Source organism: Triturus cristatus, chromosome 5_2 (genome assembly GCF_964204655.1).
Source record: "Triturus cristatus chromosome 5_2, aTriCri1.1, whole genome shotgun sequence".
Lineage (NCBI taxonomy): Eukaryota > Metazoa > Chordata > Amphibia > Caudata > Salamandridae > Triturus > Triturus cristatus.
In genome coordinates, this window is record NC_140588.1 from 365,816,708 (window position 1) to 365,832,923 (window position 16,216).

Sequence of the window (16,216 nt, forward strand, 5' to 3'; positions counted from 1 at the left end):
ATATTGGTCCAAGGACAGCTCCTGGAAGGGGCATATATTGAGATCTGTCCTAAAATCACTTTAGGTCATAACCCTATTGTATTTAACATGCAGTCCAGGTCATGGGAGTAAGGGATGGCCGCTGGTTATTTACATTTCATTGGAAACTATTGGCTAGTATGGAATATCGAGTTTATATGAAACATTTACTTCTAGAGTACTTGCCAAAAATAAAAACACTGCTCCGATTTCAATAATTTGGGACTGTATGAAAGCATACATACAGGGGTGGTGCTTTGGTTCATTCTGATTTAGAATAGGAGTAAACAACTAGAGGAAGTTCAAATTCGACAGGAGTGTTTGAATTTAGAAAATGATCACGCACAGGTAAACCTTTTAAAGGATATAAAGGAGCATCCATTGAAGCTAAATGAGAAATGCCAAAGGTTTAGTAGGGGACTGAAGAAGAGGGTGGCTGCCATCTTTTAGAAAAATAGGTCCTTTCAATAAGAGTATGGGGAAAAGGTGGGACGTTTATTGGCTTATCAGATCTCTGGTATGAAATCTAATAATACTATCCAGCGGATTATTGGGGAGAATAAATCCTCAATCAATTATGGAGCAATTTTGCCATATTTTATCAAAAATTATATTGGGGACCTGCTAGCATCGACATTCTGACTTCAGATAAGTACTTGCAGGAATGCGGTATGCCTCGAATAAATTCTCAGCAGCAACAGGTTCTTGAAGGGGAGATAATCCTTGATGAGGTTGTGACAGCCATAAATGCACTATCCTCAGGGAAAGCATCTGGGGAAGATTCTATACCATTGGAATTTTACAAACTTTTTATAGATATCTTGGTACCTGAGTTCTTAGATCTGGCTATTGCCATCAGCAACGGAGAGGTAGCTCCATCATCATGGGGAAGTACCAACATTGCCATCTTTCTCAAAAGAGACAAACCTTCTGAAGAACGGAGCTCTTTTTGGCCAATCTCCCTGATTAACGCAGACGCCAAGGTCTTTTCTAAAATTCTAGCTTTACGTCTCGCTCCAGTCATGCACAATGTGGTTTCAGAACAACAGCATAGGTTGATCCCTGGCAAGGACACTACGGTTCACATTAATACTGCGATTGCGCCATTTGATGTGGTCGGTAAAACTAAGGATAATATAGGCATGATAATGTGAGACGCGGAGAAGGCCTTCGGCCATGTTAACTGGGAAGCACTATGGCTGATCATGGATAAATGTGGGATAGGCAGTCGATTTATTACACTCGTACAGAGGCTTTATAAGAACCCGGTAGCTAAGGTAATGGTCGAGTGCCATTCGTCTTTGTCTTTTTCGATTAGTCGCGGCACATGACAGGGCTGTCCACTCTCCCATTTGCTGTTTGCTTTGTTCATCGAGCTCCAGACACTTGAATCAGAACAGAGGTATACAATCGGTCCGGCTGAATGGCATTGACCTGAGAATGATGGCTTATGCTGACGATGCCGCAGTTTTCTCTAGCAACCCGGGGGACGCTGTCGATATAATAGCTAAGGAAGCTGAACAGTTTGGCTCCTTTTCTGGCTATAAGCTGAACCTTTCCAAGACGCGGGTTATTTTAAGTTTCAAGCCACATGCCCCTTTGATAGGAATGGCAGATGTCGCTACATATCTAGGCATACGTTTGTGCAGTCGCATTGAGAGGATTATTTCTCTAAACTATGAAACTCTTTTGAAAAGAATCATAGTGCAATTTCGCAGATAGCATAAACTCCCACTGAGTGTCTTGGGTAGGTGTAATATTGTGAAAATTAGTATACTACCAAAATTCTTGTATTTGTTTAGTTCAATACCACTTCGAGTTCCAGACTCTTTTCTTAAAACAATTGGACAGGGCAATTAGCAGCTTCATATGGGGATATAGGAGACCCAGGCGTGCTATTCGCTTGTTGAAGCTCCTCTATGCGCAGGGTGGATTTAGACTACCAGATTTTAAGCAATTTTTTGGGCATCATTCACTCGCCGTATTCGAAGTCTATTGGTTGGGATCAAGGCTGGACCAATTGAATATGGGTATCAACTAGCATTCGGTATTGATTCTCGATTAGCTTTACACAAATTGATGGACCCCAACTATTTCAAACTGGTGAGGTTCAAAGTAGTAAGGGATATATTCTGAATTTGGCAAGGAATTTTACAAGATTCTCATTACCAACTGTCCACTCGTTGGTCCCGCTATGGGATGATCCTCCTTTTCCCAATATATTTCATGACAATGTCAGGCGACTCTGGGGACAGGCTGGTATAGCTAACTTAAGGCAGTTGTTTGAAAGGCATGGCTTTCAGACATTCACTTCATTGCAGGCTGCATTTGGGCTCCCGCAGCAACACTTTTTCAAATACGTACAGGTTAGGGACTATATTCGTAATGACCATAAGTATAGGAGTGATATAGCAACAACTTACTTTCTCATTCTTTATTACTCTGGACAGGAAGCAAAGATGATCAGTATAAGTACAATTTATCAGAAGTACATGCTTTGTGTCTCCTATGATAGCCCCCAACTTGCTTTAAAGTCGAGCCATGCCTGATGACTACAGTTACGATGGCTGAGTTTAAGGATTCATTAGCTGTCTTAGATCAGTCAATTAGTTCAACTAGTCTACAATTACAACAATTTAAGACAATCTGTATGCTATATTATACACCTGAGCGTATTTCGAAATGGGGCACGGCTAGGACTACAGAACGTTCATATTGTCCCAAATGTAGGCTATATGCAGCAGATGTAGTACACAAGTTTATCAACTGCCCTAAGCTTAAAGGTTATTGGGCTAGTTTATCTGAATTAATCACAGTGCATACTGTGATTCAAACCAATCTGAGCAATAATGAAATTATGTTGGGTGGTAAAGATGGATTGGATCCCAGTTTGAGAGCATTAATCATGATTATAATTGTTAACGCTCGCCTCTGAGTCGCTAGGGCATGGATTGACTCTACACCTCCTAAGGTGTCTCATTTTTGGACCATTCTCTGTCAAATCCATGAATGTGAAACCGCTATCGCTAAAGTTCAGGGACCTCGATCAATTTTAAAAAATGGGGAAAATATGGGCTCACTGGCATTGGTCATAGCCAGATAGAAGTTTATTTTGTTCATCTTGGCTTAACGTATTAAATAATTTTTAATTCTCTTGTATATTATCTAATCTCACCTATTTTAAATCTGACTGGATCTATTTTGTATCTGTAAACGATTTTATTGATTATTCTAACTCTTGGTAAAAATCAAATAAAAATTATTTTTTTTAAAAGAAGGAAAATAGCCAATGCTTTTCTATGATGGGATGAGGTGAGAACAACGAAGGCCCCACTATAGACGGGGAAGATGATGGGATAAGCAGCACATTTTTTAATGGTTTCCAGCAATGGCATGCTGTAGGCATATCACAACTGGGAAATATACTAGGAGTAAAAGAATAACAATGATTCACACAACTCCAACAACAGAATGACTTACACCCCTTGCAACACTACAGATATATACAGTTGAAAAATGCCTTTGTTAAACTGGATGAAGATTAAACAGTACTTGAGAGTGAAACCCCACTAGAAAGAATATTTTTAGGTGACAATTAGGGGAAATAGTCATATTTCAAGTCTAAAGAACCATCATTAGCAATATCTCAGATCATTTAACACCTGTGGGAAAGATGACATAAGGTAATTAGAACATGACGACTTGTATGCTGCACTGCGACATCCAACAGAGGTCACGATCTGATCCAATTTCAAACTAATTCGATAAATTATTGCACAGGACATACTATCAAAGGAGTCTGTTACATAAGATGGGTCTATCCCCCTTGAGTATGTCTCAAATGCAATTCTGAAGAGGCTACCCTCCTAAACGACCTGTGGGAGTGTACACAAATAAAGTTATTCAGGGAAGTCATAGGAGAAGAAATATCAAGAGTGGCTGGGGAAGACACACAATTAACACTTCACAGGGCTATACATGGGATTTGAGGAGATAATCAGCTAACAAAGTATAAAAGAATCTTCTGTCTCTTGGAGTTCATGATGGCAAAAAAGAGACATTCTGAGGAACTCAACAGCCAAATTTACACCCACGATAATACAAGGGCAAAATGAAATTGACATTTGCATGGAAGCCAAAGGTGATCTATTCGGGCCAGAAATGTCCAGGAAAGCTTCACAAATTATGAGACCCTTGGAGAGATCATTTTGGCATGGCGATAGAGGTTAGATGGAAATAAAGATTTGAGAGGGGAGCCTCAATGTGAGTGCGGGTTTTGGTACTTTGAACCATGTGCTGCTTTCCTGTAACCAATAGTCAATAGGGTTTGAGTAGTACTGCACACGATGGTGCTCTCTAAAATGTATAACAATATGTGTATATAATTTTTTTGAGCACCCTACCCTTAGGAACAGTGTCCTTTCTTGATTTAATGATCATGTGAGAGGAGCATGGACACTGGACCATAACTCGTTTCTCGGTCCCCCCTCTTTTGTTAATAAAGTACAAGCACGGCAGTTTTGCCGAGGGACTTTACTCTTTTCTATCCCTTCTTTTTTCCTTTCCTTTTCACACACGAGATTGCACTTCCACCTCCCCTTATACCTGGTGTTAGCCTGCTCTTTGACTGTTGATGCCTATGCCATGCCTGATTTTTATTTTATTTTTATGTAGGATGATGGCAGGTTTGATTTCTCATACCCCCCCCTCTCGCCTCTTTTTTCTACTACTTTGGGCCATGTTCAATATTTAACATGCCTCTATTCAGCGGTTTGAACGCATGATTGTGTGCCTTGTCATTAATAGCCTTTACCCCTGGACATTACATGGGAGTTTCATGAAGATTGTAGGTTTACCCCTACCTGTATAAATTAGTACAGAGAGTTTAGATATCTTGGATTGGTGCGATTATTATCAATATATTTTTTCAAAGAATTTCGGACATAGTGGAGTAGAGATTATTTAAATAGACCTTCCCCCGTTAATGGACTGATGCGCATATACGCGGGTGAGTAGTTCCACCCAGTAACGCATATGCGTTTGACCGCGAGTCTTTTGCGCAGTCGCACATCCTTTTTCGGCAGGTTTGAACGCCCTGGAAGTAGGCGCCGCCAATGCTCCTTTCAAAATAGAGTCCCTGATTCAGTGCTCCTCCCTCTACAAACGTGTGGACGGGGCAGGTTCATTGTATCCCGCATCCATCTATGACTGTGAGTACATCGGGGGTTCCCCTGGGGACGGACTATTCGAGCAAGGAGTGCTCGGTCCGCGTACAGCCCCTATATTGCCTGGGTCCTACCTTGGTGTTTTAATCTCTTGTCCTACTTTGCTCCCTTTGTAGCCCACGAAGGAGCGGTTGTCCCGCGTTTGGCTACAGGAGTACTTTTCCCAATATTGTCGGGTAAGGCTTGTTTTTGGCACTCTGTTGGCTCAGCTTGCTTACTTTAGTTCTATAACTTGGTCATTCCTGTTAATTTTGATATTAGCATTTAACATAACCTATGTGCACATGAATCATGATTAAGGGTCTGTTTACTATATAGACACCATGGCTCCACCAGTTGTTATGGAAGGTACACACTAGATTGGCCACTTTTTGTGTATGCTAGACCTACAGGCAGGTACACGCATGACTGTGTCCAAGATGGGGGATGTTTTTGGCGGTATTAGGGTCACCTTGGGTATTCCCTCTCAATATCTTGTGTGTTTTTGATTGTGGCAGGTCGTGCACACGATTGTGGAACGTTTTGATGCATCAAGTTGTACTGATGCACATACTGTTTGTCCTCTATCCGGTGTTTCTATCCTAGGTTACTCATCAGGAGCTGCAACACTGTTCGCCACCCTGTATGGGAAACAGGCAAATGGCGCGCCCTGATTGATTATGGGGGTATTTGTTTTTAATCATTCTCTTCATGTGCACTTCACTATGTCTTTTTGATCCTGAAGAAGCGCCAACGACCCATGTGGCAATAGAGGCGCGAAACATGTTGGTCGACGACAGGCATATCATACCTGTCGGGGTAACTTTTTACCCACGGGGTTCTAATCTATTTTATTTGGGCATAATCCCCGCCCTACCTTTTGATTTAGCAACCCCATTTTGATTTTTATCTATCTTGCACGCACTTCTCTCACCCTCTTTTAGGGACCCTTACCCAACACACCCACATGCACCATACGGCATTAACCCAAAAAGAACTCTGCTAAATTGACCTTTCGGGGGACCCGTCAGGCATTGCAGCACCGGGCCCGACGAGGAGCAAATGCCCGATGATGAAGCATGACACTTTTGGGGTGTGTGAGGGCAACAGGAGTAAAGACTTGCTCTTGCTCCTTTTTTTGTGGGGGTCCCTAACTATACCTAGGCTCTCTATCCCTTTTTCTTACTTTATGGTGGGGTTTTTTGAGCACCCTACCTTAGGAACAGTGTCCTTTCTTGGTTTAATTAAATAACAATATGTGTATACTACATTATTTCTACTGGATTTAAACAAACATGTCTACTCTGGCTCTGCTGAGAGTTTCATGTTTGCACTTGCTGACTCCAAGGCGCCATATAGGAAACCTCTTTTACCTGAGTACAGGTCAAACTTATTTCTCCATCTACGATTGGTTCCTGACTATTCTCTTCTCATTAACGTTGAACTTTTAATGGTTATTTTTTCCTGTCTTATTTCAGAGCCTTGTTTAAAAGTCACCCATATCAGGTGTTGGCACTATCCTACATTGCGTCTAAGTCAAACTCTGGAATTCCGTTCCCTCACACAAACATGCACTGACAACCATCTTAGCCTCAGAAGCTTACTCAAGAGCTGGCTCTTCTCCACATGACATATAAACTCACAACAATGTACCACTACAGCATACTCAGACATGACCAACTATGGTTCGCACGATATATAGATGAAATTGTTATACATGAGTCATTGTACAATTATCTATGGTACCTGTTATAAGCAGGTAAACCATATAAGTAGAAACATGTTTATGCCTGCTGCTAAAACTCTAAGAAATGTCGTTAGAAAATGTACATACTTCTCCACAACATAACTGTACACATCAGACCATGATAAATATTCTGTAGACATATGGGTATGGGTCATATGCAAATGTTTATGTCTAAGTTAATTTCAGGTTTTATTAAATAAAATAAAAATTCCTCTGAACCTTTGTGTCATCCCTCCTCACTCTGACTCATCCAAAACCTTCCTGACTACTATGAACCATCAAACATCCTTCTCAAATGTTCTCCTCCTTTTTAGGTCGCGCATGCGCTGCATAGGAGGACCTTTAGCCGTTGTTCAGCTTTTTTCGAAACACATACTCGTGCTTGTGGTAGCATATACCTTGAGGGAGTGTGCAGCGTCGCGCCACAAGCATGAGTATGTGCTTCGAAAAAGAGCAGACTGCGCGTGCACGCATACACGCACGCACCACTCCCGGGCCAGCAAGCGAACACACGATTGCGGTCTCTCTCGCTCTCTCTTCTCGCTTTCTCTCTCCCTCTTTCTGTCTCTCCCGCTCTCTCTTTCTCTCACGCTCTCTCTCCCCCTCTTTCTCTATCTCACTCTTTCCCTTTCTCTCTGGGCCCAACGCACTATGGAGGCTATTGTTATGTCGATCCCGTCTTTGTTTCAGACTACATTTCTCTCTCTTGTTCCTTTAGCTTTCCACCATCTTTTTTTTTTGCCTTTCCCTCACTCTTTTACCTTTGCTGTATCACTCTTGTCTCCTTTTCTTTCTCCTCTCTTGTCCCCATGCTCACTCCCTCACTCTCGTCCTCGTGCCTCTTATGCAGAGAGTTGCTAACTCGCACCGCCCTACCCAGTCCCACCGGTTCACATGATGAATGGTCGCTATCACATGACGAGCACAAGTGAGGTGGAGGCCAGTGCTGGGTTCAGCTCCCCTGGGGCTTAAAAGTTTGTTACAAGCATTTTCTTGGGTTTTAGAAGGGGTAGGGTGGCTGCTCTGGCTTTCCTGGTCCCAAAGCTCTACCTATCGCCCTCCCACTTTAGTGCTTCTTTCTCATAAGGTGATTTTTTTTCTCCTTTTGTAAAAAAGTTTGCCAGGTCTATTTTTGCCCCATTTTCTCTCCTGTGCCTTCTGTCACCCACCCCTCCTCTCTCATCCACTTATTATCCTTTGCCATCTTTAATTCTTATTCCTTTCTATATCTACTTTCTCTTGCCCCAGCTCTCTTGCTCATTATCGCTTGTTTAAATATCTATCCCTCCTATTTTTCTTGCCCCTTCATCTTGCAACTTTTCTTCCCCCTCTCTTGTTTCTTCTATTTCTCCTTCTGCCTTTCCGCTTCCTCTTTCTTGCCACTTCTTTCTTTCTTGCCATCTTTTCTCGCCCCCTCTTTCTTCCGCTCAACTTCTCTTGCTTTCACCTTGAAGGGGCCTTCCCTAGACACCAAACAAGCATCCACTTTGATTCAAACAGGACTATTTATTTCACAAATCACAGCTGCGAAAAGCCGACTGGTTCTGAGATACGGTGGATTGGATGGGGGGGGGGGGGTCTAGTGGTGAGATGTATCCCAGTGGTTATACTGTCCACTGTTGAACTATTGAAACTATTGAAACTATGTTTTAAGTTTCACTAATTTGTGTGATCCTGTGCAAATCAGTTAATTTCCTTCTGTTCCTTTCTCTGCCATAACCCGGAACGCTTAAGTACCCAACTCCTTGTATTGGCCACTATAGTAAACAGAACTTTAACTAGGAGTTGGCGGGTATATATACACCCCCCAAAAAATTGTCATTTTATAAGTTTCCTGATTTCAGCCGATTTCTTTCGCACAAATACTGCACCAAGTAATTGTATTCTTCACTTCACTGCCCACGCATCTCCACCAACTGATTCAGACTCCAGTCTGTGACGGAAACCTTGGTTTACTGGCGTCCCTGGTACTGCACTTCAAGGCAGGCTCATCAGAGCGGGGATGCAGACGTGCCATCTACGTCACTACAACCCCCCCTTGAGCCCCCTGACGGGAAGTGGGGCGCCAGCATATTATTTTTCCTTTATTTTTGCTGCGCCACGACCAGCTATGGTCTGGTAAATAGCATCCTTTTTTTAACATGCCTATATTATAGTGAGTGTTAATGTCCGCCCGTTAGCTGGGATATAATCCTATTTGCATTTGTAATGCTATTATTGCCCTCTCACCCTCTGAGCTGTTTAACCCATGATTGCCTACAAGACAGAGAGCAGACAATGAGGAGCTACATTTTATTTTGAGTCTGCCAAGTGGCACTAGGGCCTATAAGACCAGCAGCCATTCCTGACTTTTTTTTTGTTGTGCAGATTTTATATAGCGCGAACTTGACCCGAAGGTATTGGAGCGCTTTACATGAGCACCAGTTACGTTACAAAACCAGGCACAGGGAGATTAAGCGATTTGCCCAGAATCACAGGATGTGGACGCGACCCAGAGGCTTGAACACTGGTTTCCAGCACCAAAGTCGGCAGTCTAGCCGACGGACCTTTGAGGCAACAGCATGTTGCATTGTGGGGTTTGTAGTTTTGCTTTTTATCACATTTAATATGGCCTCAAAATCACAGCTTCGAAAGTGCTGTTGGCTGAAATGCCAGAATTGATAGATGATGCTATATGTGACATGGAGCCACTCCACAGCTATGTTTAATGTTTTTACTAAGTCACCTAGTCTGCCTCAAAAACTGCTTGTTTCACATGTAAAAAACAAAAGAAAACTCTCCTCATGTTCGTGTGAGTTCACTCACATCACACACCGAAACTAGAACTGGCAATTAAATTGTTTTGTCTTTAGTGTAGCGGAAATTTTATATATAGATTCACAAAGCAATAAAAGTACATGAGACAGCAGCAGCGCAATATTCTCTAACACGATGAACAAGCAATTGACAGGTGAAAGTAGCACATACAGAGGTAGCTTACCCATAAAGGAAGTAGGAGGCATCAGAAGACTGCTGTATGATTTCTGTAAACAGACCTAAACCTACAAGAAGTATAAAACTGCTGGTAGAACAATCCAGACATCTTGTACAATTACTGTACACTAGTGCATTTGTATTGAATGATGACCCCACACCTACATACTATTCAGTGTGGAATGCTTAATCATTGGTTTACACATCTACCTCTGGTTGTACAGTATTTTAGTTATGGCTTCCCCAGTTTGTGTGAAGTTATGTCCCTTAACTTGACATTCTCCCTTTCTGAAACTGTCAATTCTATATTAAAATTACATGTGGATGAGCTAAATGTGTTTTTACTGGTGTCTCATTACTGCAAGATGAACAAGCATTTACATAGCCAATTGGTCTCACCTTTGGGACCTTGTAAGTGTTTAGTTATCCAGCACAATATCATTGGTGCAACAACATCAAGTGTTGAATGGCTAAACACTTATACGGTTCCAAAGGCGAGACCTATTGGCTATGCCAATGCTTGTTTACCCATGTCACCCAACCAACAGGTACACACAACCTTTACTTGTAAAAAAAACAAGTTACTCCATATTTCCGAGTGCGAGCGGGATCAGGCTTGACTTAAAAGGGGGGTGGGGAAGTGTCAGAGAACCCCCTGCAAGATGGTTTTCTCCTTTCAGGTGGCACGCTTAGGAAGGAAGGGGTGGGGGTGGACTGACTCAGTGTGCCTCCTCACAGCCTCCTTATGTGTGTGTCTGCGCCCATAATACAGTAGAGGTGAAGAGCAAAGTGTGTCCTCATCTGCAAAGCGTAACGGTCCATGCCAAGGGAATGCCGCCATAAGTTAGCAATGGCGCTATGTGTATGCCGATACTGTCTGAATTACAGAACAGGGCACACAAGCACCTGCTTTCCCTTCTTTAATACTACTGTGCCCCGGGAGAAGAAAATGGGTGCACACTTCGAATACGCTCTCTGGATTCTGTATGTAATATGGCCCTAGGCACTGTGGTTATCTCAACTTGGTGTAACACAAAGTACCGATTAGCTTGTCTGTTGTGTGTCAAGTATTACCACTTTAAGTAAACAAGTAGTCTCAGCCTTGGATTAAGCCTCTCCTAGGAATGGGGAGAGGAAAGCCTTGCTGACTGTGTGATAGCCTCAAAAAAGCAACTAGACACAGGCATTCAGAGGAAGTGCTGCAAGACCTGCACAGATGCTGCCCGCGGCATTAACCCTAGAAGTTCAAATAATATCGAACAGACCACAGCAAATCGTGTCACAGTTTAGTGTGTCAACACTGGGACAAATGCAGTGGTGCCAGTACATATTAATTGTATATGTCTCCATTCGGAGTAGAATGTCGCAGGCTAAGGGGATTGACGTCACTCTCCAGCACAACAGGGCTGAAACTGCCACACTTCCTGGGCAATTTGTAATTCATTTTGACTGAGCTTTTTCCTATTTGGAAGTGGGAGATGGAAGTCACAGCGAACATAGTTGATGCTCACACCTTGCTACCAGCTGGGAGCACATAGTGAGAAAGAAAAATACACTGAGCGTATTATTGTGCTAACTCCCAATCATAATAATGTATATAGTACACAATATAGACAACTGTTTATAGCATTTAATAACAAATGTTTTTTGCAACCCAATGGAACATATTTAATTAACTTTAGAATAATGAAACATTCAGAACAAACCTGCAAGAATTCAAGTTTAAACCTTGATCTTTATGTACAGCTATCCAGTAACATACTGTTATTTAAATGTATGATCTGCAAATTCAATAGAGATCTCTGAAACAAACGCATTGACTTAACTATCCTAGATATTCAGGGCACCAAAAGTTCAATTTTTCAGGCTGTAAAACTATGCATATTGATATGTAGGGAAGCTTAAAACAAGGGAAGAGGTTTCTGAATGAAGAATAAAAAGTCACTAAGGTATCTCTTAAAAAATGCTAATGTTTTTCTGATAAACACATTGTTTTACATATGGCTTTTATACTGCCAAAACATGCCAGATATCCAAGGGTGCGTGTGCAATTATCAATTAAATTAATATGAACATATACGAGTTGTCAGTCCACTAAATCCAAAATACATGTGGATAAATACGGATAAAAGAAGCAAAACTTGAACCCCATACATTGTAAACTCTATAATCAATATAAATCCGTAATTTATCAGATACACGAGATGCTCAGCAAAGTAGCAGGCATATTAATTCCCTAAACTACTTCTCTGTGCGACAAGCATTTGCTCAGAGATTACAGAAATCTCTTCAGCAATCCCATTAAACCAATATTTTACTTGCATTGTAGACCAAACTTTCTCTGGAGTAGATGCTTTACCCTTCAGCTAGTAACTTATTTAGTACAATCAGAACAGCTTTACTTTTTCCTTGTTACCAATTCTTTCAGGGGTATACTTTGTAATAAAAAAAAGAACCGGTGGGTAATGGCAGGTAATAGACTGGTTTTCATTGCCGTGTTCCTACTCATATTACACAGCCCTTCGTGACTGGCACCCGTGATCTCCCGAGTTCGCGCATGGTGTCGCTCTCTGTACCCTCACCGCACAAAAAATTGTGGTTTCTCTCAAACACCGGAGTAAATTGTTGTTGAATGCATGTTCTTGCACTGCCCACAACCGGAACAAATGAACGGAAAACGAATAAAGCACAATAGTCCGCATCTAGTGAATCTCCTACAACCGAATGCCTAAAATGAAAGAGTTTCCTTAGCATAAGTAATAGCGCTACGATACAGGTGCTCATATAAAGCATTCTACAGCTTTACTTAAAACGAAAAGTATGTGATAGAGGGGAAAGGGGGCGTGTCTAAGGAGGCGGGACTACGTTTGTAAACACTGCTCTGTTCCGAACAGAGCGAAATAACGCATACAATAAGCGGAATATCCAGGAGAGTCCGAAACTAGCACATGAAACACTGCGGCTGCCTATAACGCAGGTAAGCGCTACCTGTAATTGTAGGCACTGAAGCCAGAGCTCTCCCGCATCAGTGCCCTGTACAGGGACAGCACCTGTGCTCTGCTGGGCGCCGCCATCTTGCAGTACATGTTCAGATGGACCCCGAACGCTTCGAAGGACCTTTAAAAAAAGAAGCCAATATGCTGCCTATCCTCAAAGGACTTGCTATCTGCTTAGTTCCTCTGGTGGAGGGTCATAAGTTTAAAGCACTAATTTTTTCCCCACACATATGATTCACCTTTCACTTCCCCATGTGTGTGCGTGATTTGTGGTTGGAAATTTTTAGAAGCAGGCGCGTTTCGGGCAGCTTTATTGAATCGGGAAGTATGTCAAAGAGCTGAACGCAGGAACAGTGTGCTAAGGTAGGCAAGAAGACTGGTGTGTTGAGGCTGTTAGTTTTTGTAAACTTTGACGGTGCATTTGTGATGCCTCTGCACAGTGGTTCTTCTAGGGTTGGTGGGTAAACGTAAGTTGCAGGGGCACGAAACCAGGTGTCTAGGTATGATATATGTTATTTTGCTGAACCTTGGTATGATGCGAGCAGTATCACTGCCCACAAGGCTGCAGAAAGAGATACACTGAGTTTAAAAGTGTCAGAAATTCTATAGAACCACACGAATAAATGCCAAGCCTCCTTTATTTACATTGAGTCTATAGCATAAGGAAATGAAACCCCTTTCTTTTTTCTTTGCAATTGTGTGTTGCACGTCCAGGTCTGATATTTTCTGTTCCTTTGGGCGCTCTGCAATTCTGGAATGAAAAATATGCACTTGCATTAAACTTTGGTTGAATATAGTCTGACAGATGCTGTCTGAACGGAATCACTTCTTGGTGTTTACAAATTTTGCAGTGAAGCAAAAGGGGGGCCAGTTAGACACCGGGCGTTATCTCCTCTTTTACCTAGTTTTGCACCAAAGAACCAGGCTTTGTGATTAGTGGACTTTAAAGCAATAAATGAGCTCACAGTGTTGAGTAATGCAGACATGAGACATGTACAAGTCACATGATGAATCAATAAAAGAGTAAGTATGTTTTCTTGGAACAAGTTAGTTTGAACAGGACTAAATATCGAACGGTGAAACAACACACAAAATAATTTTTGGGATCTTAAGTGTAGGTCATTTTAACAAAAATAATGGGTAAAAATTCCATGTGTGTTCTGTGCTGTACTTCAGAGTTAGATGATTCCAACCTGGACGGGGACCATTGACGGAAGCAGGTCCTGACTGTGTTTCAAAAGCAGTGGTCAAAGTGGGCGGGATCAGAAGGGCACAGCATGCCCCTACATCCTTAACTGAGTAGACCCCGTACTCCTACTTTTTTTTTAACATGCGTCCCAGGATAGCAGAAATAGCCAAGGCCTACAGATAAGGCTCGGCGTTCGGGGACGGGTAGGTCAGGCTGAGAAGGAAAAGGACTCTGTCTTTTCCTTCTTGCCAAGAGAAGACAAGGACAGTGTACGCTCAGCTCTGACGCTGGCAGCTGCTCCCTCTCTTTCTTCCTCGTATTCCCTCTCTTTCTGTCTAGCAGCTCCTCCGCACTTGCTGAAAACCGTGACTTGATGAAACGGTTCTCACTCTCTCTTTCCACCATTCATTTATTTGTTCCCCTGTGAAATGGATCCAAAACAGAAAAACACTTTTGCTGGAAATGTCGTCTTTTCCGTAAATTTTTCTATTCCAAAGTGCAACCTCTGGAATAAAGGTTCAAAATATGAAGGAAAAAAACGATAAAAAGCAAGACTGAGTGGTCGCAAAGTGTTCAGATTTATTTTATTCACACCCAAACACATCAGCGTCACTTTACAGAGTTTGACAGTGAAGCGCTACATTTGCTTGTTTGTCTTTCTTTGAACAGCATTGTTTTCCCCGGGTGGGGAAGTGTTCCAATCCTGGGGGTTCTGCAATGCCTGATTAATTGGTAGATTGGAAAACAAAATGTGTACCACGGGTCTGTGTTCACGGATGTGGTCTTTTTAAACCATACTGCTTAAATTTTGTAAGAATATAAGCAATGGACTTTAAAATAGATATCTTCGGGCCCTGTAGTCATGTCCTTAACTTTTCAGATAAAAACACTCACTGATTTCTGTATAGTGAGTGTAATAGCATTGTTCCTGCTTACATTTCCCATGCTTTACTTAATCTTGCATTCCATATGAGTGTTTGCTTTTTAGGTCTCGTGTGACGTAAGCAGCGCATGCGCTGCTCTCGTCTTACGAGGCTTCTTGGAATCGATATGATTCCAGAAACCTCGTCCTAGCTCTGCCTTCAGCTTTAATTTGTGCGCATCGTTTGACGTCACAAATTATGCTAAAGGCAGTGCAATGATTGCACTGAAGGCATGGCAATCATTGCTTGTTCACACCCTGTCCCCTTTTAGCCACGCCCAGCGGGATTGAATCTCTTACCCACGGCGTGACACAGTAGGGATATTAGCAGCTTGCCGCACTTTTTTGGGTAAACTTGTTTGTCAAGCAGACCACTTGCCAGAGGTAATGACTCTGTGGCGTAACATAGGCTCCCGCAGTGCGCATGTGTGTGTGTGTGTCATGCAGACCACTTGCCAGAGGTAATGACTCTGTGGCGTAACATAGGCTCCCGCAGTGCTCGTGTGTGTGTGTTAATGTCAGTAGCAGAAAATGGAGACTTGCTGTCTATGTTATCTGAGCCTAGCCCACCCAGTCCTCTGAGCACAAAATAACTTCCCCATTGTTCTGAAAAGGCGGCGTTTAATGAGTGTGCACAAAACACAGTGTTCAGACGAGACTACACTGCCCTGTGACAGCAGCCCTGTTTCTTGTGACTCTTTCCCCTGGTTGTGCGCCTTTTAATTTGTTGCCGCTGTTGACATTGGTTTCACTGTGCGTGGGCGCTTGTGTGTGTGCAGCTGGCTCGAGGGAAGCCCGCCCCTGGGCACGGTGCCCACTCTGGATGCGGCATCGTGGCACACACACCACCTTTAGGGGCTGTGCAGAGCGCTGGTGTGTGTCCTTTCCTCACATGTTTTCTTACGGCGAAGATGCGTTTCGGCGGAGGGGGAGATTTTCGCAAGAAAACGGGTCTTGTTCTAAACTACAGAGACAAGCATTTGCAATGCAATAGGACTCGCATTTGCGCGAGTTTGAGCTATTGGCATTGTAAGTGCGACCGATGTGACCGCACCGAGTGCTGACTTTGGGTGGGGCGTCAGCAAAAATTAAAATGTCATGATAACTCCGGTGATTAATGTTCTTCCTAGAGAGAGATTGGAGTTTTGTCTAGTGGAAGTTTTGACT

General features: G+C 42.6%; 2 protein-coding genes across 9 annotated transcripts in view; one reads left to right on the forward strand and one right to left on the reverse strand.

Annotated features, from left to right (window-relative positions):
• LYRM4 (LYR motif containing 4) overlaps window positions 1-13,068 on the reverse strand; it is a 369,677-nt gene extending 356,609 nt beyond the window's left edge. Inside the window, exon 1 of the mRNA XM_085607213.1 lies at window positions 12,931-13,068. Within this exon, the coding sequence (XP_085463339.1) occupies window positions 12,931-13,028 (98 nt within the window). The 5' untranslated portion in view covers window positions 13,029-13,068. The remainder of the gene's footprint in view (window positions 1-12,930) is intronic.
• FARS2 (phenylalanyl-tRNA synthetase 2, mitochondrial) overlaps window positions 12,786-16,216 on the forward strand; it is a 1,670,666-nt gene continuing 1,667,235 nt past the window's right edge. For 7 of the 8 annotated variants that reach the window (XM_085607206.1, XM_085607204.1, XM_085607202.1 and 4 more), the window contains exon 1: window positions 13,254-13,301. The gene's annotated coding sequence lies outside the window, so the exon portion shown is untranslated. Of the gene's footprint in view, window positions 12,920-13,253; window positions 13,302-16,216 lie in introns of those variants that run through there. The other variant, XM_085607209.1, reaches the window with a different exon arrangement.